The following is a 25,006-nucleotide window of genomic DNA, read 5'->3' as shown; positions in this document are numbered from 1 at the left end:
AATATCTTCTTTAAATGAGGTAAATGTATATTGTTGGTTGAACTATCACAGACTATCATACACTTAAAAAAATGCTGGCTTCCACACAATTCCTCCATGTTCTCCCAACACAAATTGATTTAACTAACTTAATTGTTTTCAACTAAACTAACTTAAGTGGATTAAACACAAAACAAAGAATTGTGTTGATTTACTGTAGCTCATTTTAAATCAGTAGATTGAACAAGCAGCAAAAATCACTTTTTTGAATGTAGTGTTCACAAGGTGTATATTTTGAGAGCACTATGACCATCTCATTTTAATAACACTTTAAAGTGGTGTTTAGGAAATGTATAATTGTAAATTTGTATCCTTGCCTAACTAGCCTTACTCCTGCGTTGAAAAAAGGCTGCGTCGTTATGACTGTGTGGGGCTACATGAGTGTCTTTCCTCACAGTCATGTGACACAAAGCCACAGAACAACATATGTCAGCATTTTAGGACACACATTAATCATTTTTAAACACTAGAACCACTTGAAAGCAATGCAGTCAAGCATTTGATCCAACTTCTAAGCACCTTTGAGTGTATAGTGTATATACACGATGTACTGCAATGGTCTCAAACTCAATTGCCAGAGGGCCGTAGCTCTGCATAGTTTAGTTCCAACCAGCTCCAACACACACCTGATTAATCATCTCTAGTAGTCTTGAACACCTTGATTAGTTAGATCAGCTGTGTTTGATTAGGGTTGGAGCAAAACTGCGCAGAGCTGCGGCCCTCCAGGAATCAAGTTCGAGACCTATGATGTACTGTATGAGAAATCAGCCACTAGATGGTGCCAAAGTTGTGTCATATTCAACACATTCTATTTTTCAAGCAAACAAACAAACACACACACACAGAGTGTCTCTTACCGCCCATGAGGAAGAGTAGTCCAGCTACATACTGCATGAGATCATGTTGCTGGCAGCATCCAAGAACGCCGATGATCCAGCCAAAGAGGATGATAGAGACAGCCATGCCCACAAAACCTGCTGTCATCCTGCGCAGATCTGCGTGCACAACACCAACATTAATGCTCTTTTACTGCCTCTCAGGTCTTGTAAACATATAGTGATGACTTTTATTTCTGTTGAATATTTACTTTTGCTTTTAGTTTATTTATCAAGACCTAATTATATTCAATATATTTAAAGGGGATAATGAAACATGCTGCTAAATATAAAGTCCCACAGTGCGTTTTAATGCATCATTAATAAATCAATAGTGATAAGGAATTATAATTCTGAGAAAATAATATAAGGTCACACTTTATTTTGATGGTTTGTTGAGTTTAAGTTACATTGCATCTACATGCCAACTAATTCTCATTAGATTGGAAGTAGACTGTTAGATTAGGGTTGGGGTTGGTGTAAATTGACATGTACTTGCAAAGTTTCTTATTGTCAGTTAAATGTCTGTTGAAGGAGTAGTACATTGTTAAGCAGACAGTCTACTAATATTCAAATGGAACATCAAATCAAATGGAACATCAAAATAAAGTGTTTGCAAATATAAATATAAATATATATTATTTATTCATTTTGAATATATGAAGAGTTCAGATGCAAAAGTGCCGTATGAAATTTCCATCAAAATGAACATTTTTCTCTGCCTCCTTTGTTTATGTTGAAATATTTCACTTTAAAGACCAAGAAAAGGACTTATTCTTTGGCATAAAAGTGATATTACAGGACATACACACAGGAGCCTGATAAAAATGATCATTTTAGAAGAAAATTACAGATGGCATTTAGAGGTTTTTGCATCTGAACTCTTCATATATTTTTTAAAGCACATAATTTAGGTAATTGTTGATTCTAAATAAAAAAAATTGGAAATAACATTCTATAATGTAGTATAAATGTAGTAAAAATGAAAGCATAAATATAGTATTATTAAAGTTACAATATAACTGCTTATCTGCATATTATTTCTGATCATGAACAAAGTATTTTGTCTGTCTTTTTGTAATAAAATGATCAATGGTAAAGTTACATTTATTAACATTAATAACATTTTTATTTATATGTATATTTAGAATATATATATATTTATAGGTTTTATTTCAATTGCTTGCACACAAAAATATTAATATTATGCCTATTATTGTTGTTGTTGTTGTTGTTGATGTTGTTGTTGTTAGACTTAAACAAAGGGAAATTCTCGTCACAGCAGAGCTCTCCATACTAAAAAAATAAATAATCAAATAAAATTAAATATACAGTTGAAGTCAGAATTATTAGCCCCCCTGGTTTTTTATTTTCTCCAATTTCTGTTTAACGGAGAGCAGATTTTATTTCAACACATTTCTAAACATAATAGTTTAATAACTCATTTCTAATAACTGATTTATTTTATCTTTGCCATGATGACAGTAAATAATATTTTACTAGATATTTTTCAAGACACTTCAATACAGCTTAAAGTGACATTTAAAGGGTTAACTAGGTTAATTAGGTTAACTAGGCAGGTTAGGGTAATTAGGCAAATTATTATATAAGGATGGTTTGTTCTGTAGACTATCAAAAAAAAGCTTAAAGGGGCTAATAATTTTGAACTTAAAATGTTTTTTTAAAAATTATTCTAGCCAAAATAAAACAAATAAGACATTCTCCAGAAGAAAAAATATTATCAGACATCAGACATACTGTAAAATTTCCTTGCTCATAAACATCATTTGAGAAATATTTTAAAAAGTAAAAAAAAACAAAAAAAAAAAAACAAAGTAGGGCTGATCATTCTGACTTCAAATATATATATATATATATATATATATATATATATATATATATATATATATATATATATATATATATATATATATGTAAATAAATGTAAACAAACAATAATATTAATACAATTACATTTTCACTTAGTTTCAAACGAGTAGACACTAATCTAAGTTTAGCAAAACGTTACACTCAAGGTGCAAAACACCAGCACATTGTCAGCTTCACACTTTTTGCAAAACATTAATGACCCCAGAAAGCAAGTCACTTCATGTTCTATTTTTGTGTTTTAGGTAGAGTTTGAAAAAAAGTGTTTCATGCAATTGAAAACTGAGTTGAGTTCAGGGCTGACAAATAGCTTCTGGTTTTGGAGATTTGCTGTGTAGTTTTGCAATTGGAGTGAGAGGTTTCAGATATTGTGTGACGAAAAGATTTTGTGTGTAAGAAAAACTAACACACTTGTATGCTTTTAACACTTGATAGTTATCACAATGTCATTTGCTTGCAATGTCAAAGCAAAGGCTTTCAAATGAACACACATATCAAACAACCGGTTAAACACAGCCACGATGTGCACACACACACACTGGTGCATACCTGTAGACACACCGATTAGGTTTAAGCACTATAGCATACACTGTCTCCTGTGCTGTATGTTTTTGTTTATGTTCACTGAAAGACTCATCATCTCAGATAAACAAAGACAAATGCACATGCGCTATTCCTTACTGTAATTACAATCACCTGTCCAACTACACGTGGGTAATGTTTTTACAGTATTTTCTTTAATACTCTGCACTGTGATAATTATACATCAAATAAATAAAGAGTTTGAATTCAGTCTTGCTATTGTGCTCACCATAAATTTCCCCTCTGTCTATTACCTTGATGTGTACATGTAGGAACTAAAAGAAATGCTTTAAGTTTTGAATAATGGTGTGATGAATTCAAAATATAAAGGTGTTTGCAATTTGATACAAATGTTTTTGAGATGTTTTTTTTTATTTTGAAAGCAACACCTCATGTTTTTCAAATGATGTGAGGCATTTTGCAGTTTGTGTGTGCTGTTGAAAAAAAAACAGTGGTAATTCCAACATTTACTGAATTATTATTAAAATCAAGTGTAAATATTATTTAATAGACCTGAGCTAACATGAACTAATGAATAATATTTTATTTATCTAGTCTGAAAATTTATATTTATCTAATATTAATGATGCTAACTTTGGCAAATTGTTAATGTCTGTTGACGTATGCACTAGCATCAAGAAATCCCTGCTGTGAAGTGATACTAAATAATTTGCTGTCTTTAAATGTTCAAGTTGAATTAGATTTTCTGTACTGATGATTTCAATGGAAACTAGATTAAACAGACATCAAAATTTAATTTAACTTATTTGAGGGGTTTTCACCTTCATTGTGATAGGACAATGGAGATTTAGAGACAGGAAAGTATGGGGAGCAGAGATAAGGGAAGGGTCGGCAAAAGACCTTGAGCCAGGAATTGAACTCAGGTCGCTATGAACACCTGCCATGTGTCGACGCACTAACCACAAGGCTATTGGCACTGACTCAATTAAACTAGTATGATTCATGGCTGTACTACAACTATACTATTATTCATAGAGACATCATAATACATTTACTTTAGTATTCATTGATGAATTGGAAGTTCAATAAACAACATTTATTTGAACTATATACAGTGCTCAACATATATAAGTACACCCCTCACAAATCTCTCTTTTAAATTCATATTTTTAATAGAAAGCTATACAATATTATATTTGTGCATAAAAATTTGATTAGTCCAGCCTGATCTCATGAGAAAACGTAAGTATTTTACGTTTTGACAGTTTAGTGGCTAATTCCTACAAATTCGTACGAGTTCAGTCGTATGAAATTGTATGATTTTAAAAAGGAGGCGTGGCACCTAACCCCACCCCTAAACCCAACCGTCATTGGAGGATGAGCAAATCGTACTATATTGTATGAATTAGATCATACGAATTCGTACGAATTAGCCACTAAATCAAAAAGTTACGAATTGCCGTGAGATTGTGTTGATTAGTCAGTACTGAAGCCAAATCTGGAGTTTATCTGACAAAATAACTTACAATAACGGTCCAAAAATTAGTCCAAATTTATGTTCTAGAAAAATATTAAATACAAACTTAAAAGAGGAAAAATTAAGAGAAACAAAAAAGGAAAAATTTTATTTGAAATTTTGTATGTTCACTGAAAAATTTATAAAAATTTAATTTTCAACATAGGGTGTACTCAATTATGCTGAGCACTGTATCAGTATAAATATCTATACCATCACTTTTGCATCCTTCCTGAATAAAAGCATACATTTCTAGTCTAAATATGAGCAGGGGAAAATAAGTGGCAGGCTACATAAATGTTTGATCTTGGTGAAAAGATGAATACTCTTTAAAGTAGCTAAAATCTCTGAAAGTGTACATGTATTTCAACCATATAAGATATACCCAGCCACTCATTCTTCATCCCTTTCATCCAATACAAGCAAAAGTATCCTATTTGCTTAAAATATCCTTACAACTGGGAATGACAGCATCTCCAAGAGAAAAATCTGCGTGTGCAGATACAGTTGAAGTCAGAAATATTTGCCCCCTTTGATTTTTTTTTTTCTTTTTTTAAATATTTACCAAATGATGTTTAACAGAGCAAGGAAATTTTCACAGTATGTCTGATAATATTTTTTCTTCCGAAGAAAGTCTTATTTGTTTTATTTCGGCTAGAATAAAAGCAGTTTAAACATTTTTAAAAAACATTTTAAGGTCAAAATTATTAGCCCCTTTAAGCTATTTGTTTTCGATAGTCTACAGAACAAGCCATCATTATACAATAACTTGTCTAATTACTCTAACTTGCCTAGTTAACCTAATTAACCTAGTTAAGCCTTTAAATGTCACTAAGCTGTATAGAAGTGTCTTGAAAAATATCTAGTCAAATATTATTTACTGTCATCATGGCAAACATAAAATAAATCAGTTATTAGAGATGAGTTATTAAAACTATTATGTTTAGAAATGTGTTGAAATAATAATCTCTCCGTTAAACAGAAATTGGGGGAAAAAATAAACGGGGCTAATAATTCAGGGGGGCTAATAATTCTGACTTCAACTGTATATTTACACAAAGTTTGTCAAACACCTCATGTTTACAAGCACATCACACACAACTGCTTATGGCTCAGACCCCAAGGCATGATTTGAGTAAATGTGATGCAAGTAAAGAAGCATCTGTCACACTCACGCAGCGCATGCCACTCATCCTGCCGGATGGTCTTGGTGATGTTGGCGGGGAGGTTTCGAGGCAGGATTGAAGAGGTGTAATGATACTTCACTGGGGTGCATCTCTGGATGAACCCTGTTTGAACAAAACAGTCAATCAAATATTGCACAAAAGCAGACTCGTTAATGACATTTCGACAGCGACTGTTTAGAGAAACAAAATGCTTTAATCTTTTGATGAACAGCAGGTTTGTTGTGATCATAAAAGGCCCACAGAGACCCATGATGAGTGTATTTGCTTTAATTAAATTATATCCTGTTGTGCAATTACACACATATGATGAAACGCATGGGGTCATAAATGTCATAGTTACATTTTTGATAGATTTATTTCCAAGTCAAACTATGTAAGTGGGACTTATAGCATGGTCTGGCATGCATGGCAACCTTTAAAGGCATGTGTCATGGCAGTTTTAAAGTAACAAAGTTGCATCCCAAATGACAAACATTACTATATACTTGTACACTCAACCATGCAGTGTATGAGTTTAGTTTTGTCCCAAATCACATACTTGAGCACTTTTCTGTGCAACTTTGTAGTATACATTTATGTAAGTAGAGCATTCAGGCAGGAAATTCTAAAAATAATGAACGCATTTTAAATAACAAGATGATGTTTCAACTGATTAAAATAAATGTCTGATGTTGAACACTTCATGCACTCTGTGCTTGCAGTTTTGTTCACGTAGCAGAAGGAGCTGAGGTTGAATTACTTTATTTGTGTTGGATTGTGCGAGCAAGTGATTATTCTGCCTCCCAATGGTGAATGAGGTTGTTCTCGGACTGCGGCAGTATTTTATTACATCAGTTCACATGTTTTACAGTAGTTCTGAAATCAAATGGGGATAAATATATGATGGAAAAGTTAAAATGTATTAGTTTATAAATTATGCATTATGGTAAAATATTTTTGAGGTAATACATGGTGTTGAGCAAGGAGATACCATGTAAAGGCAAGTCTTCAATAATCGATGACCTGTTCCATCATCATAATTTGTGCCTCTGATGTTCATTTCAGTTGCAAAACTCCAACAAATTGCATGTTTATGTAATATACTGTATGTTTTGGGCAAATTAGGGCTGGGTAAAAGCAAAATAATAATAGAATAAAACAAAACAGACAAACAAATAAATAGTGAATTCATTATTAATTCCTAAAAGCTGTTAAACTATCTGTTGTGTATGGAGAGACACATAAGGGGTCGAAAGCAGGCAATTCACAGTAACAGACAGAATTCAATGCGTAATCTGCATAACAACTGAATGGTCAAGACAGGTGACAGAAATAAAAAAAACAATAAACAATGCAAAAGGTTAAAAACAGTATAAAACAAACAAGGTTGAATAAATCAAAACAAACACCTGGATTACACACACATCAGCTGTGTGTGTAATCAAGGTAAACTTGAAACTGGTGTGTAAATGCAGGGTGTGATGGGAAATGTAGTTCGGTTGAGTGTTACAGGGAGTGATCTCCAGCAACCATCAAGGGCAACACCGCTGGCAATCACAACACAATATTTCCCCCTATTTTCCATATTCTAATAATAAAAACGTAAACAGAAAGTTTATTACACAGGTTATCTGAAGCTCTAATTTCTTTGCATTCATTTGCCATTTATAAACTGATGGTCACTGTTGATTTTTAGAAATATTAGTAGTATTTGAATTTAATCAATAGGCAATGAATCAAATTAAGAATTCAACTAAATTGATATTTCAAAAAATGAACAGCTAACCTTTTCCAATGAGCCTGTGCAGTTTAAACACAAACCTAATTCATTTCAACTTTTATTCATTCATTAATTTTCCTTTGGCTTAGTCCCTTTATATATCAGGGGTCGCCACAGCAGAATAAACCGCCAACTTATCCAGCATTTGTTTTACACAGAGGATGTCCTTCCAGCTGCAACCCAGTACTGGGTAACACCCATACACACCTATTCACCCACATACACCATGGACAATTTAGTTTATTCAATTCACCTTGGACTGTGGGAAAACCGGAGCACCCAGAGAAAACCCACGCGAACATGGGGAGAACATGCAAACTCCACACAGAAATGCCAGCTGACCCAGCCGGGACTCGAACCAGCGACCTTCTCACCAGAGTCACCATGTCGCCTTAAAATTTTGATGGCCTAAGAAATCCTCAATATTTAAAAATAGCAGACCTGATTAAATAATCACTAATGCTAGTGAATAAACCATGTGACTGCAAATGGTACTATTAAATGGATAGTTCACCCAATAAATAATCAATTGTGTCATCATTTACTCTCCCTCCACTTGTTCCAAACCGCATAGTATTTTTTTGTTCCTACAATGGATGTTGATGGCTTCTGGTTTCCATCATTCCTATGATTGAATATTTTGTTTTGTGTTCAACAGAAGAATGGAATTCATTAAAGTTTAGAACCACTTTAGTGTGAACAAATGCTGAGTACATTTTTGGGTCAACTACATCTTTAAAATAGAGTTATGCTCATTATTCCTATAAATAAACAAACAAATGAATTACAACTTTAGACTTTACATTTTACAATGGTTAACATTTAGTTTGACTCATTGTGTGAAGGCTGTTGGCAAGAAATGATAACAAAGTCATGCCAAAAATAAAATGAGTTTAAGTGAAAGAAATCCAAATAGCAAGAATGACATAAAATGTAAAATGTAAAACACATATATACTGTAAAATGATGAAAAAAAAAAACATTTACACCACAAACAAACAAATAAATATAGAAATTCAAGGGAATTAGAGGTTGTGCCAAAGAAAAGAATGTAATATAACAACACCAAAACTCTGAACTGTCTAAAAAGAAAATAAAGAAAAACATGCAACAAATGATATTTCCTAAACAGCAGTGTCCACAGTTCCATATTACTTTTTCATTCAAAGGCATCAGATAGAGACAAGCATATTGTATTTTTAAAATACTTTTAGACAATACTTTTAAATATTTTTTTCAAAACTTAAAAAAAATAATAATAATAATCAGGATGGAATGACTATCGGATGCATGTTTTTCTTGGTAATTTATTACAGTATTTATTGGGTGAACGAGCATAACCATTCCATTCTGTGAATGGAATAAGTGAGAGTGTGTTGTTTGTCTGACGAGCAGTTGTGTGTTTATTGCTGGTTGCCTTCCGCACCAATGAGACTTTAATGAATTTTTACAGACGAGCGTGAACCTGACATTAATTAACTTGCACTTTATGAAACCGTCTGCTGTCATTATTATTCGTAAGGTTTCTTTCTTCTGGACACATGATCAGACAAATCTCAAATGTAAATCAAATAGCATGATATGTTAAGGATTTCAGTTTGCTGCATTATTTATAAAGGATACATTTCAATTGTAACAGGCTATGCAGGGTTTTTCAAGGTACAGTTTGTGTTCTTCTCACCCACATCAACATTATTTTTAGATTTCATCCAGCTGATGATTTGGTCTGGGATTGATTTGCATAAATCAGTGCAGGCATTCATGTTCTATTCATAAGTGTTGCAGCGCGCGTGGTTTGCTTTGACATGCTTCCAGTTGTTAGACTAGGTGATGGTGATGCAAGACATGGAGTTGTTTTCTGTGTTGGGATTCATATTTTTCTCTTTATGCTTCAGTTTTGTATGTGCTTGCCATTTTGTAGACGGTGAAACTTCAATAGTTTGCCTGCACCATTTATTTTACTCTACTGTTTTGCCTTATTTTTGAATTATCCATTTATTGTTATTTGCAATGTAAAAACAATTATTTTTATTTGTAATGTGGCTCAGTGGGTAGCACGTTCACCTCACAGCAAGAAGGTTGCTAGTTCGAGCCTTGGCTGGGTCAGTTGGCATTTCTGTGTGGAGTTTGCATGTTCTCCTCGTGTTGGCGTTGGTTTCCTCCGCGTGCTCCGGTTTCCCCCACAAGTCCAAAGACATGTGGTATAGGTGATTGGGTAAGCTAAATTGTCCGTAGTGTATGTGTGTGAATGAGTGTGTATGGATGTTTCCCAGTGATGGGTTGCAGCTGGAAGGGCATCCGCTGCGTAAAACATATGCTGGATAAGTTGCCGGTTCATTCCACTGTGGTGAACCCAGATTAATAAAGGGACTAAGTCGAAAAGAAAATGAATGAATGTTGTAAGTTGAGAAGACTAGAAAAGGTAATTTGATTCAACTAAAACATTTAAGGCAGCGACATTTGTTTTTACAGTGAACTTTAGTGTGCAATATTGCTGTTTGAGCAAAGCACAAAATACAGGCTTTGTATTAGCATTTTAAGTACCAATTCCCACTATTAACTACTGGATATTTACCAACGTATTATTAAGATAGTGACTGTTATTACTATTATTATTAGACTACAATTATTAACTATAATAACTATTATTAAGCAGCTAATTAAAATACTTTACTAAGCTAAAAGCCTTGTTGTATGCTTTAATATAGAGCTGGGCGATATTGCAAATCGATAAAAAAATTATAAAAGTGCATTCTCAATAATTATTTTCCACATTGAACGATAACAATATTTATTTCAATATAAGTTGTTAATGCTTCCTGTGCTTCCTGAGTATCCCAACAATGACTGAAGCCACAAAAATGAAAGCATCCATTAAATGGCATAACATTTTTGGCTGATAAATTTTCGGTGGCCGAAAATTCAGAACATTTCATATCAGCACACTTTTAGATTAGATCAAAATAGAGTAAAAAAAGTATAGAGCTTATCATTGTTATTGACATAAATGTGATTCGATATAATATCATTTATCAGCCCAGCCCTATTTTAAAATAAGGTGTAATCAAATCAAGTTTTTTACTCCAAAAAAGATTAGATGATGCATAATTAACTAACTGCAACAAATAGTGTAAGGAGAGGTGGAACCAAATGGAGTATTTGAAAACTACTGAACAAAAACAGAGACAAAGACAACACTAAAACCTCAAACACAAACAATAAACCACAAGCCGGAAGTGAAACATATAAATACCAAAAAACTATGTGAGCGGACAAATCAAACACTATGCATACAAAGCATGAAGCGTGAACAGGTAATGAGAGGGAACAGAGCAAACTAGACACACAAGACAAGGGACATAAATCATAACACTGACCTAAACTAAGTATGAACAATATATTTATTAACCATAGTTAACCAACATTTACTAATGGTTCCTTTAAGAACTGTTCACTAAAAGGTTATTACTTTGTGGAACCTTAAACGTTTCTTCTGTTGCACTGTGGCAAATCTCCTTTTTTGAACAAATTTATAAAGGTGCTGTATTTAAGTTTTTGACTCTTCTAAATCATAAATACCATCATATGTTTGCAAATATTAATGAAACATGCTAAGTTAAGATACCCGTTTATCTGAAAAACAACGCTAATGTCAGTTATTCTCTATTGAAAATGTGTGTTCCATGTTGGAATGTCTGTCTTTGTTTTGATCTCTTTAACATGCCCACTGCCAGTTTACCCAATTACATTTCAGCACCCTGGGTTGCCTTGGTGGAAAACACCATATTTAGGCCCAATCCCAATTCTACCCCTTAGCCATTCCCCTTACCCCTGCCCCACGTGTTGCACGCTCACGTCAAGGGGTAGGGGTGTCCCAATTCTCTTTAGCTTGAAGGCATAGGGCCAAGGGGAAGGGGTGAATAGCCCTTCGAATGAAGATTTTTCAGGACCACTCTCGAAACCAAGGGGTAAGAAAATGTTCCAGAATACACCAGCCACAATGGCAGTATTGCTGGACCCAGAAGTAAGAAGATCTACAAATTAGTACTTTTTTGTCATTATTACGAATTTTTGCAACAAACAAACATATGTTTTAATACATTCATAACCGCTTTCGTGTTTTGTCGTCATGCTTTTTAAAAAAAAACGCTAAAATAAAAACCGCTAAATTTCGCGATCTATAATCTATAATAATAACTCCTGTATAGCAGTTCCACAACATTCTGTCACTTGATGACACTCAAATACTTTGTCAGAAAAGTCTAGTGGCGGGGAATGGGCTTTTTACAGTGTCTGCTGTAATGTTAGTGTTGTTTTTGTGTGTTATACATGTGGCCACGGTGTTAATGCGCAGTATAGCTATGATCTTATTGCCACATTATATCATTATGATAACATAATATATGCCTTCAGTGATTTCTTGAAGATAAATACCAAAATTTGAAGCAACTGGAATATCTACAGCAGTCGTGATTATCTGATCTCATATGAAGCAAGAGATTGCGATGACATATGATGCAGTGTGCAGGTGCTGTAGTACTGTCCCATTTCTTAGGGGTAAATTTTGAAGCCCTTCCCCTTCACACTTGGTTTTAAGGGCCATGGGGAAGGGGTAGGGGTACAAAAATAGAATTGGGATTGGGCCTTAGTATAGCAGAAAACACAACCTCTGCAGGACAGCAGCAGCTTTCAAAATGAGATGCAGATTCAGATTTTAAAAATACACCTTAGGTGTATGGTGTAAATATTGTATTTTTACAACTTGTAAAAGCATAAATATTCCAAAAGTAAACATTAGCTGAGCAGGTTACATTGTAACACCGTGTCCCAAAAACACCACGCAAAAGATTCCAGCAACAAGCAATTTGTCTCTTCTCACCAGACGGAACACGACAGAAACATCTAAATACAACCATTCAGAATAGAGAATAGTGAGTTACGCTCCAATGAAATGGTAAGGTTTAGATTCTAATTAATACATATTAGACCTCTTTAACATTATTAATGTGAAGTTACTGATATTTGTTGGTTTGCACTGAGTCACAGTTCAAGCTATAATCTACATTTATTTTCATTATTTTCAAGATCTGAGGTAATCTATCTGATGCTGCCTTCAGTAGTATGGCAATAAATGTCAAATGTAACAAAGTATTCAAACTTACATTTGTAGCATTTAACCCTAAAGCACATGATCAGTACGTGAGGTGACCTTGGTCTGAGGTTTATGCTGTTATTCAGCTGCGAGAAATGTAAAATGTCTAAAACATTTCTAAAATAGTAATGTCAGGTGATTGTTAGGACAAAGACTCATTTTAACCATCCTGTGAAATTAGAATTGAAAAATTTAGATCTTAGTTTCAGTCTGTTAGTTTTTGGATATTTATAAGTTAGTGTGCTCCAAAACAGTGACAAAATTTGTAAAAATTTATATTTAACTGATATAAACATTCAAAGCTTGCAGTTTGTCACTTCCCCTAAATGGATTAACAATTTTTCCATGACACCTCATACTTTAGTTTCTCTTCAAATCTACCCCAGTCAAATGCTCTCTAGTTTTTCACATGCCGTGTCCCTTTCAAGACACTTCTTTTCATTTTTCAGATAAGAATAGGTCAAATATTGAATAAAAAAATGCACATTTCAGAGCACTTCACGGGACCTTAAAAAATGAGGTGCAGAGAATATTAATGTTTTGAAAAAACTTAAGTCTCTATTCAGAACTAAAAATTGAACAATTGATGGCACATTTATTTTTAAGCTTGATATTTTTTATTTTAATGTTAATAGGAAATGCTTTTATCAGAGACAAATCCAGACCAGCACTCACCAATCTTAGCAGATCAACCAAATATGTAAACTCATTCATTCATTCATTTTCGGCTTAGTCCCTTTATTAATCCAGGTTCACCACAGCGGAATGAACCACCAACTTATCCACCATATGTTTTACGCAGCAGATGCCCTTCCAGCAGCAACCCATCACTGGGAAACATCCACAAACACCCCTTCACACACTCACTCATACACTATGGACAATTTTAGCTTACCCAATTCACAGTGGTGTAAAGTAACAAATTACAAATACTCAAATTACTGTAATTGAGTAGTTTTTCTCAGGAATTGTAATTTACTAAGTAGTTTTAAAAACATGTACGTTTACTTTCCCTTAAGTACATTTTTAGTACAGTATCGGTACTTTTACTGCACTACTTTCCTTCAACCTGCAGTCACTATTTTATTTTTTCCTCCAATAAAGATTGGCTGAGTAGTCCTGTGGTTCCTGTCCAATTAAAATCACACATAGAAGGTAAATCACATCATAATGAACTACCTCAAGACAGGGACAACTTATAATTGCTGCAAACTGTTTGGAAGCATTAAAATGTCAAAGAAGATGTGCAAAATCTTTACATGCATTGACCAGCGACTGTTTAGACGCATGTCACTGATGACAAGATGACAGATGTTTACTGTATGATGACCTGAAAACACCCAACAGGCACAAGACGTCAACATGACGTCAGATTGACATTGTACCCCATGATCGTCGGGACGTTGCATTTTGTTTAGAAATGAAAATGATGTTGACGTTAAAACCCAACATCAGGCTGATGCCAATGTCCAACGTACAACCTAAAACCAACCAAATATCAATGTCTAATGATGTTACAGATTGACTTTGTGTGGATGTTACCATTATGACATCTATCAGATGTTAGATTTTGGTCACTTTCTAACAACTTAAAACCAACGTCATTTGGCATCGTTATTGGACATCAAAATAACGTTGTCTTAGACACTGGCTAGACATAAAATTTTGGTCACCTGACATCACAACATAAATCTAACCTAATATTACATTTTATGACGTTGTGTGCTTGCTGGGCAATAAAGGCACTAAAGGCACTACCGAATGTTACATTTACACACACATGCACAAATTGTAAATTAATCAGCTTTTAACAGCGTAACACTCACTACTCTTGAGAAATTTTGAATGGGCTACTTTTTACTCATACTTTGAGTAATATTCACTACAATTTTACTTGCACTACAATTTTAGGCAAGTAATGGCACTTTTACTTACTGTAAGTATGATTTTTCAGTACTCTCCACCACTGCCAATTCACCTATAGCCCATGTCTTTAGACTTGTGGGGGAAACTGGAGCACCCGGAGGAAACCCACGCAAAAACGGGGAGAACAAGCAAATTCCACACAGATATGCTAACTGACAATGCCAACTGACAACCAGCGACCTTCTTGCTGTGAGGCTACAGAGCTAGCCACTGCACCACCGCGTCACCCCAAATATGTAAACTATGCATGAAAAAAAAAAACCTGCAGGATGATATTAATGATCTGTTTGCATTCATTGACAATAAAGATTTTCTTCTGAAAGATTGCAGATGCAGATACCGGCTTTCATAAACATCAGTCAAACCAGTTACTAAAACACACACAAACAAATTGGGTTTCAGAGCCATTAAAATATGACCACATCCTGCTGCATTAAAAGCCGAGTTATGATGGGATTTTTCCACCAACCAATGTGAGTCATAAACAACCATATGAAGCACAAATTCTCTGAATTGTCTTTTATCAGAAATATGATGGGTCAAAGGCTGAGATATTTTGGATTAGACAAAAAAATAATAAAAATAGAGAAGAAAAAAAAGAAAGGGATGTGCTGCCATTTAATTACAGCTCTTACAGCATTGGGACAGTGCTAAATTCATTCAACAATTTCTTTTATAAAGACACAAAGGCACTATTGTGTTTGTTGCTGTACAGATCTGTGGCAAAAAGATCTAGAAAAGAAAAAGAGCACAGACCTCATGTTTATCATATCTATGTGTCACATATATTGTGACAGCTTGTTCTATGTCATAATCACAGACAGACACATCAAAGACCAGGAATCTGTCACAAACACACTTTCAGCTGTGAAGGAAATCCATAAATTGTCATACTCGCATGTGTGTTAACTAGGAAAAACATAAAAGAATATGTCATTTCTGACAGAAACCCTACAAAGACACTTCAAATTAATTGGTGAACTAAAGTTTCAGCAAAAGACAACAGGATAGAGAATAGAAGAAAAGGATAGATACTTCTTTTTACTTGATATTTAAAATGACACAGCTTATTTTCTGTTGTTTGTGTGTTGAATCTGAAAATTATTCACTGACATTTGACCTTTAAAAGATTTTAATATGTTTAAAGCATTTGGATGAGAGGACATATGGTGGGTTTATCCTGAACCGTTCCAGCTCTAAAAGGATCACTTACCATTTTTTTAGCATTAGGAAAAGTAAATCTGCTTTGTATGTTTATCACTGACATTCAGAAGGAACAACGTGCTGCCTGCTGCATCTAAACACAGATGTTAATATGCTGATAATGAAGGGTTAGTGAATAAATTGGACTGCACACTGTAAAATAAATAAATACATTTGTGAAATTTGATAATATCAAACGGCTGCTTGTGGTAGCCAGAATTTTGTTGTTAAAATATGATAAAAACCTTAAAGAAACTGCTGAATGTTATGGTAATCTACTGTATTTCATTCATTTATAGTTTTTTATGCCAATGTTTTAAAGTAGGGCTGCACAATATATCATTTCAGCATTGATATCGCAATGTGCACACCTGCAATAGACACATCGCAGGATCTGCAATGTTGAGTTGGGATTGTATAGTTCAGGATTATATATATGTATGTATATGTTGGTTTTATATCCACAGTTCAAAATACATGACATTTGTGGAGGAACTGCAGAGTTTAACCTTAATGGAGTAAAAGCACGTGTTTTTAAGCACAAAGAGCATTCAGACACAATATTTAATCGAAAATAATTTTATTGAACTGTTTAAACAGTAAAGTATTTCCAGTGTTATGTTAAGTTTGGCATTTTTTTCCAATTTCTGTGCCTGGATACAATTTGACTTCCATAAAAACCATTAAGCACTGTTTATTTCACTCTTATATTTGCATATTACATTTCACGCATGATTTGTTCCACTACAAAAGCATGCCAATCGATTGAAAATTAATACATTGTTTCCAAATCACAGAAACATAACATTTTAATAATAATAAGAATATTGTGCAGCCCTATTTTGAAGTTTTAACATCTACTCATCATACTATTTATATACAGACAAAAACACAACCGTAACCATGTGGTGATGAGAAAGTCATATGATGAACCAATGCTCATCAGAGGCACATGCCAATATATAGAAGGTGTTCAGTGTAATTCCCACTAGGGCTACACAGTATATCAAAAAATGATTGTCATCATGACCATTTTAAATTCAATATTCCTATTGTAGAGCTTTGCAATAAATGTCTGTTTTTCCTTTAGGGATGCACTGAAATGAAAATTCACATAGGTGCTCTTTTACTACTGGCTAGAATGTGAAATTAGCAAGAAAACAGCCAATAATCACGCTGACAACATTTTAGATCAGAAAAACATATATTATTGCCTGTTTATTTTAGTAAGATTGACAGAAACATCTAAATACAACCATTCAGAAGCTGAAATTGTAAGGTTTATAATCTAATTAATACATATTAAACATCTTTAACATTATGAAAAGAAAATGGGTGGCTGATATTTGTTGGTTTGTACCGTCACAGTTCAAACTATAACCTACATTTATTTTAATTTTCAAGAGCTGAGCTAATCCATCTGCTGTTGATTTCAGTATGGTAATAAATGCCATGTAAAATGATGTTCAAATTCACATTCGTAGCATTTAACACTGAATAAAGCACATGATCAGTACCTGAGGTGATCCTTCTTGAGTTTTATGCTGTTGTGCGAGAAATAGAAAATGTCTAAAAAATGTCTAAAATAGAAATGTCAGGTGATTGTCATAGATATATACACTAGCTATCGCATATGAACCCTGAGCATGTTTCAATACCGCCACATTAGTCACGACTAAAGCCAATCTGAATCTGGAATTTTGCGCCATGTACGAGTGTAGTAACAAGCAAACAAAGAAAACAAAGCATAAAGGTAGAACATTTCATAGACAGGTTAAGTTTTTGTATGTTATCTTGTGCTCAACAAGTCACGTTATTGATGATAATACTGTCCCTGTATTGACTATAAGGACAAGTAGCACCAACTTTCACTAATTTTTTATGTTTTATTGAATCAAATCAGCAAACAATGTAAATAGAATATGACAGCAAGACGCTGCTCTGCCAGAAACTTGTATTATTGTCAGTGAAGTAACGGCTAGTTTATGAAGTTACTTATATAAGGCTGCCTGATAACAACAGTATCTGTTTCTCAATGTGCATACTGTCCACCATAGATTATTGAATATTACAAATGTTATATATCATTTAGATCAGAAAAGTGGATATGCACATTGAGACCCAGGGATATCGATGGTGCACGAGTCTTTCATAACAGTGATTCTTTCACAAATGAATCACTCCCTCCGTTAGCATTAGATGTGAAAGCAGGAGAGGAGTTGTGTTTCAGGACATGGATTAGATCAAATTTAACAGGGAGGGAGGATAATACATTTACATGCACACAAACACTCTTTGCTCTTTGTCAGCCCATGTGTTCACTTATCCATCAATATAGAAAAGTGATGTAGAATTATAATTTTCATAATTAAAAAAAAAAATTTGCATAATGACCACCGGGAAAACTCACAGTCATAGATTTATGTATAGATGTTTACATATATATGGCTCCAGATGGCCAGTCCTCCACTACACCTTGGTCCCACATTCAGTTCAAAGGAGTGCTACCCTGTACTAAAATGGCGGCTCTATTGATGAATTCCTTCCAATAGACAATAACAGGGTAGGTGACATCTAATGCAAATATCTATGGGCAAAAACTCCTTTTAAATGTTCTTTGAAAAAAAAAATATATCTATAATTTAGTGTGCTTCAAAACAGTGACAAAATTAGCGTTTAGAAAATGTGAAACTAATATAAACATGTAAAGTTTGTAGTTTGTCACTTTAGCCTAAATGGTTCGACAATTTTATTTCCATGTCACCTCATACTTCTGTGTCTCTTCAAATCTTAAGACCAATCAAATGCTGTCTAGTATCTGATATGCCCCACCCTCTTCAACACTTTTTCAAGATTAGGTCCAACATTGAATAATAATAATACTGTTTATCTAGAGCACATCACACCTGTACTGGTTTGCCTACACTGGTTGCTGATCCAGTATAGAATTGAGAACAAAGTACTGCTGTACGTTTTTAAATCCCTCCATGGCCTGGCGCCTGAGTTTATTTCTGAGCTAATTAATATACAGTGCATCCGGAAAGTATTCATAGCACTTCACTTTTTCCGCATTTTTTTTATGTTACAACTATATTCCAAAATGGATTAAGTTCATTTATTTCCTCTAAATTCTACACACAATACCCCATAATGAAAATGTGAAAAAAAAATTTTAATTGTATCAATTTATTAAAAATAAAAAACCTGAAAAATCACATGTACATAAGTATTCACAGCGTTTGCTTAATACTTTGTTGATGCACCTTTGGCAGCAATTACAGCCTCAAGTCTTTTTGAATATGATGCCACAAGCTTGGCACACATGTCTTTGCGAATATTTGCCCATTCCTTATTGCAGTACCTCTCAAGCTCTATCAGGTTGGATGGGAAGCGACGGTGTACAGCCATTTTCAGATCTCTCCAGAGATGTTCAATAGAATTTAGTTCTGGGCTCTGGCTGGGCCACTCAAGGACATTCACAGAGTTGTTGTGAAGCCACTCCATTGAAATTTTGATGGTGTGCTTTGGGTCATTGTCCCTGACCTCACCCCAGTCTGAGGTCAAGAGCACTCTGAAGCAGGTTTTCATTCAGGATGTCTCTGTACATTGCTGCATTCATCCTTTGCTCTATCCTGACTAGTCTTCCAGTTCCTGCTGCTGAAAAACATCCCCACAGCATGATACTGCCATCACCATACTTCACTGTAGGGATGTATTAGCCTGGTGATGAGCGGTGCCTGGTTTTCTCCAAACGTAACGCCTGGCATTCATTCCAAAGTTCAATTTTAGCCTCATCAGAGCAGAAAATGTTGTTTCTTATGGACTGAGAGTCCTTCAGGTGGCTTCTGGCATATTCGAGATGAGAAGTGGCTTCCGTCTGGCCACTCTACAATACAGGTTTGATTGGTGGATTGCTGCACAGAGGGTTGTCCTTCTGTAACATTCTTCTCTCTCCACAGAAGAACGCTGGAGCTCAGACAGAGTGACGATCAGGTTATTGATCACCTCCCTGACTAAGGCCCATCTCCCCCAATCCCTCAGCTTAGGTGGCCGGCCAGCTCAAGGAAGAGTCCTAGTGGTTCCAAACATCTTCCACTTATGGATGATGGAAGCCACTGTGCACTTTCAGAGCAGCAGAAATTTTTCTGTAACCTTCCCCAGCCTTGTGTGTCGAGACAATCCTGTCTTGGAGGTCTACAGACAATTCCTTTGTCTTCATGCTTGGTTGTCCTTTGACATGCACCGTCAACCCTGGTGTACCTATGATTTTTCCGTTTTTTATTTTTAATAATTTTGCGATAATTTCAAAAAAATCTTTTTTCACATTGTCATTATGGGGTATTGTGTGTAGAATGTTGAGAAAATGAATTAATTTAATCCATTTTGGAATAAGTTTGTAACATTAAAAAAATGAGGAAAAAGTGAAGCGCTATGAATACTTTCCGGATGTACTGTACACCAACCCGTGCGATCTCTTCACTCTAAGGATCAACTCTATTTGCAAGTTCCGTACTCACACTTGAAATGTCGAGGAGATAGAGCTTTTTCAGTAGCAGCTCCAAAACTTTGGAGCAATGTTCCACTCTCCATAAGAACATCTCCAACTTTTGATTCTTTTCAGAGGTCACTGAAAACACATGTTCTTTAGCTTTTAATAATGTGTTGTGAGTTTATGTGCTTTGGTTCCTTGTATGTTTCCATGTATTATGTGTTTTTACGTACAGCACTTTGGTACCAATTATGGTTGGTTGAAAGTTCTCTAGAAATAAATTGAGTTGAGTTTATTTTAGTATTATCATTACTTGATTTAAAAAAAGCTATTTAGAATAGCTTGTTTCTATGGAAATGTTGTATCGCAAGATATATCACTACGAAATACTCAACAATCATATAGTATATTTTTCCAGTATCTAATTCACAGCCCTAATTCACACAACTACTTAACACCATTATGGTAACACATAATGAATACAATAATGAACGCAATAAACGTTATTTATCAAACTTAGAACTATAATGTACATAACTGATGAGACATAACTAAAAAGAACCATAGTAATGTCAAAACAAACAAAAAAGATGTGGCATGCAGGGAATTCAAAGTTGATTTATGGTTATTCACTGTATATATATATTAAAGACACTTACAAGCATATTTTTATTGTAGCATTTTTACAATAGTGTTTTTTTTTTTTTTACCTTTGAAATCACTGCCATTTTTACAGTGCAAATATGCTGCTATAAATGTATCTCTGGGTGTTGGCTCATGCAGTCTAACTAGAGTGGCTGCACACCATCACTACTTCATCATTCATGACATCTACACAGCCACTTAGGGTGACCTGGGAAAATCAATGAACAAATTATTGATGAAGATATGGTCAAGTGAGCAGCGCTCCTTCTCTTCGCAACCTAGCAGGAGAAATGGCTGCTGTAAAAGCTCACACTTAATATTTAAGGCCTGAACATAATCTTTATCTGAGACTATCAAATAGTAGAGAAGGCTGAAATAAGCCTCTTATTTAAGAGATCAGTGTTCCTATAATGAGACGAAGAGAAATATAATCATTTTGCTTAAGTTAAATCTTTTTATGGATATTGTTATCTGACAAACTATAGGCTAGGCTAAACTTAATGTATTGTTATCTGATTATGTAATAATGTGTCACTAATTTGCCACATGTGAACGGTGCATTTTTATGTCCTCCTATAAATGCTTCTAAATGTGTATTATAAATAAGCTAAACCTGAGTATTCAGATTACATAAGATTTGTACATTTATATACATACAGTATATAAGATATGCCTCAGTTCAAACTGCATGTGCCTTTGCTGTTTATTTTGATTCTGGATAAAGAATATAGCATTTTCTCTAAATGAAAATATAATTATGTGTATTGAACGTTATATTTGTTTTATTCTGTATTAGGGCTGCACAATAAATCGTTTCAGCAACGACATCGCAATGTGCGCATCTGCAAGTCACATCGCAAGATCTGCAATGTTGAGTCTGAAATATAGTTGACCAGGATCTAAAGAAAACGTGATTTGTAGAATCACTGCAAAGTTTAACCATAATAGAGGGAAAGTTTATCATTTGCATGTGTTTTTAAGGCCTTTGATTGAGCATTTAAAGATTTCGTTTTTTTAGGGGGTGGGGGTCACAAAAAAAGTGAATGTCTGGAGGTGTAACAGATTGAATTTAATTATTTATACAATTTATGCATAAAATGTTGTTTCTTAGAATTGTTTCTAGCCCAAATATCTACATTTCAAGATTATTTTAATAACCCCATTGGCAGATAATTTAGCATGCTTTAGGAAAAACTCCTAATTTTGAATTTGCTCTTCTGAAGGGGAAAACAAAATATCTTTACTTGATCTATTTAGAATTATTTTTAATTTGGGCAAGAATCCATACAAAGCGAAGTATGAAATATATATATATATATATATATATATATATATAGTTGAAGTCAGAATAATTAGCCCCCTTTGAATGTTTTGTTCTTTTTTTGAATATTTCCCAAATGAGATGTTTAACAGATCAACGAAATTTTCACAGTATGTCTGATAATATTTTTTCTTCTGGAGAAAGTCTTATTTGTTTTATTTCAGCTAGAATACAAGCAGTTTAAAAATTTTTAAACACCATTTTAAGGTCAAAATTATTAGCCCCTTTAAGCTGTATATTTTTCAATAGTCTACTGAACAAACCATCGTTATACAATAACTTGCCTAATTACCCTAACCTGCCTAGTTAACCTAATTAACCTAGTTAAGCCTTTAAAATGTCACTTTAAGCTGTATAGAAGTGTCTTGAACAATATCTAGTCAAATATTATTTACTGTCATCATGGCAAAGATAAAAGAATCAGTTATTAGAAATGAGTTATTAAAACTATTATGTTTAGAAATGTGTTGAAAAAATCTTCTCTCCGTTAAACAGAAATTGGAGAATAAAATAAACAGGGGGAGCTAATAATTCAGGGTGTTTAATAATTTCAACTGTATGTATGTATGTATGTATGTATGTATGTATGTATATGTATATGTGTTTAAATTATTAAATACCCTGATTTATTAACCCCCGTTTATTTTATTCTCCGATTTCTGTTTAACGGAGAGATTTTCAACATATTTCTAAACATAATAGTTTAGAATTCATTTTCAACCACAACAAACAAACAAACCTAATAACATAATATAACAAATCTAATAAATCCAGTTAAAGAAAAAAAAAGTATATGGGAAAAGAGGGTGAAATTACAGGAAGATGGTTTACATCGCTTGGCATAATTTCATATTTTGAAACATTTTAAAATAGCATGTTATCATGTTAAATGCTCTTATTATTAGAATTTGTTTGGTTTAAATCATTTTAACTTGACATGCTTATTTTCATGAATCTACATACATTTCATTTTGACAGAATTCATAGTGCTTCATTCATAACTGAATGTTGACAATAATAATTTATCAACAGACGCATGTGTACTTTGTGCACAGCAACGTTTAAGCACATTTTCTTGGTAAACAAACACACCCTGTGCCTCTTTTACAGATGTGACAGGTAGACTCAATTCAGAACCTCGGATAGCGACAGTTATCAGATTCAGGCCTTCCACGTTTCCCCTTCTGTTTACATCGTTTTACCATCTAAACTCACCACGTTATTTGAATAAAATACCTGCCACTACAACTGCGGGAACGGGTACAACAACATGAACAACCAAACCAAACAAGAAAATGACCGCTGGATCAACCTGCACATCCTTTCTCCTCTAAACAAAACGGCCTGAAACGAGGCTCCAGTGGCAGACAACAACAAGGCAAGCACCTGAGCACAGAAGGCAGCTCACCCTTGCCAATGAGATCCTCGGTCTCCAGGTCAAAGCCCTCGCGGTGACACTTTCTCCACAGCCCAGAGATAGTGGAGTTGAACTGGCGGCTGCAGTGAGACTCCATCGCCGTGGCGGACGCCGGGATGTGCCGCTTCACGCGCGGCTCCGTCGCTTTCCTCTCGTAGCCCTTCGGAGGCATCTGGAGCGGCAAGTTGTGATTTGAGATGTAAATGTATCCGCGATCGTTACGCTTGTTTGCGTAGTTCTTACAGCGCTCCCGGTGCCGCCGAGCATCCGTCTCGTACCAGTAATCGGTGCAGATGGCCATAGCTAACAAGACCAGAGCGCAAAACGCCAAGAAAAGCCCCGCGCTGGTTAAAATCTTAATGGCGGCCATCTTCTCCTCTCGTTGGAGAGCCTAGAAAGACGCGCGGTCCTCCCACGGCAGCCGTTGTGAAAGGCGAATGAATAAAAACAAATAAACACACACACACACACCGATCTCTAGCAGCTCTCGGACGCGGGCATGACCAGGCGCGACTCCGGCTCGATGCGATCTATTGTTGCGGCGCGCGCGGGCAGATGTGCTGTTTTTCCACCATCTGTTTTGTTTTTGAGGGAGAGATGGGAAGAGGAGAGGAGAGGACCAGTGCTGAGCGAGTGCTGCTCGGTGTGAGTGCAATGCTCTCTCTATCCTCTTGGGCCTCGGAGAACTGAGAAGAGACCAATTAGGATGCTCAGGAACAGGAGGAGTGGAGATAAACATGAGAGGAGCGTTTATTGATTACAAACTCTAGCACAGCATCACAGGAGAGAGCAGATGCTCACATATTACTGCGGGACTATATACTGTAAAAACTCGTCTTTCTTTTACTGTTAAACATGCTAAAGCTTTAATTGCTTGGGGCATTGTACTAAATAAAATTTTAGTAGATTTATTGGTAACACTTCACAGTAAGTTTAAGATAAAGGTTTAAGATATTAAATATAATTAGTTTTTTATTAAATCAATTTAACTATACAAATAATTTCACCTTACATTAGATTAAATATTAAGTAAAATCCCTTAACTTA

At 34.7% G+C, this 25,006-nt stretch overlaps 1 protein-coding gene across 1 annotated transcript in view; it reads right to left on the bottom strand.

Moving 5' to 3' along the window:
* tmem276b (transmembrane protein 276b) overlaps positions 1-24,609 on the bottom strand; it is a 28,203-nt gene extending 3,594 nt beyond the window's left edge. Inside the window, exons 1-3 of the mRNA XM_056462851.1 lie at positions 23,951-24,609; positions 6,036-6,149; positions 897-1,034 (exon numbers count right to left, since the gene is read on the bottom strand). Of these exons, the coding sequence (XP_056318826.1) occupies positions 897-1,034; positions 6,036-6,149; positions 23,951-24,329 (631 nt within the window). The 5' untranslated portion in view covers positions 24,330-24,609. The remainder of the gene's footprint in view (positions 1-896; positions 1,035-6,035; positions 6,150-23,950) is intronic.
* Positions 24,610-25,006: the final 397 nt, after the last annotated feature.

The sequence above is a fragment of the Danio aesculapii genome, chromosome 7 (assembly GCF_903798145.1).
Source record: "Danio aesculapii chromosome 7, fDanAes4.1, whole genome shotgun sequence".
NCBI lineage: Eukaryota > Metazoa > Chordata > Actinopteri > Cypriniformes > Danionidae > Danio > Danio aesculapii.
The sequence above is the reverse complement of the archived record's forward strand: the minus strand, read 5'-3'. Positions and strand labels throughout refer to the sequence as shown.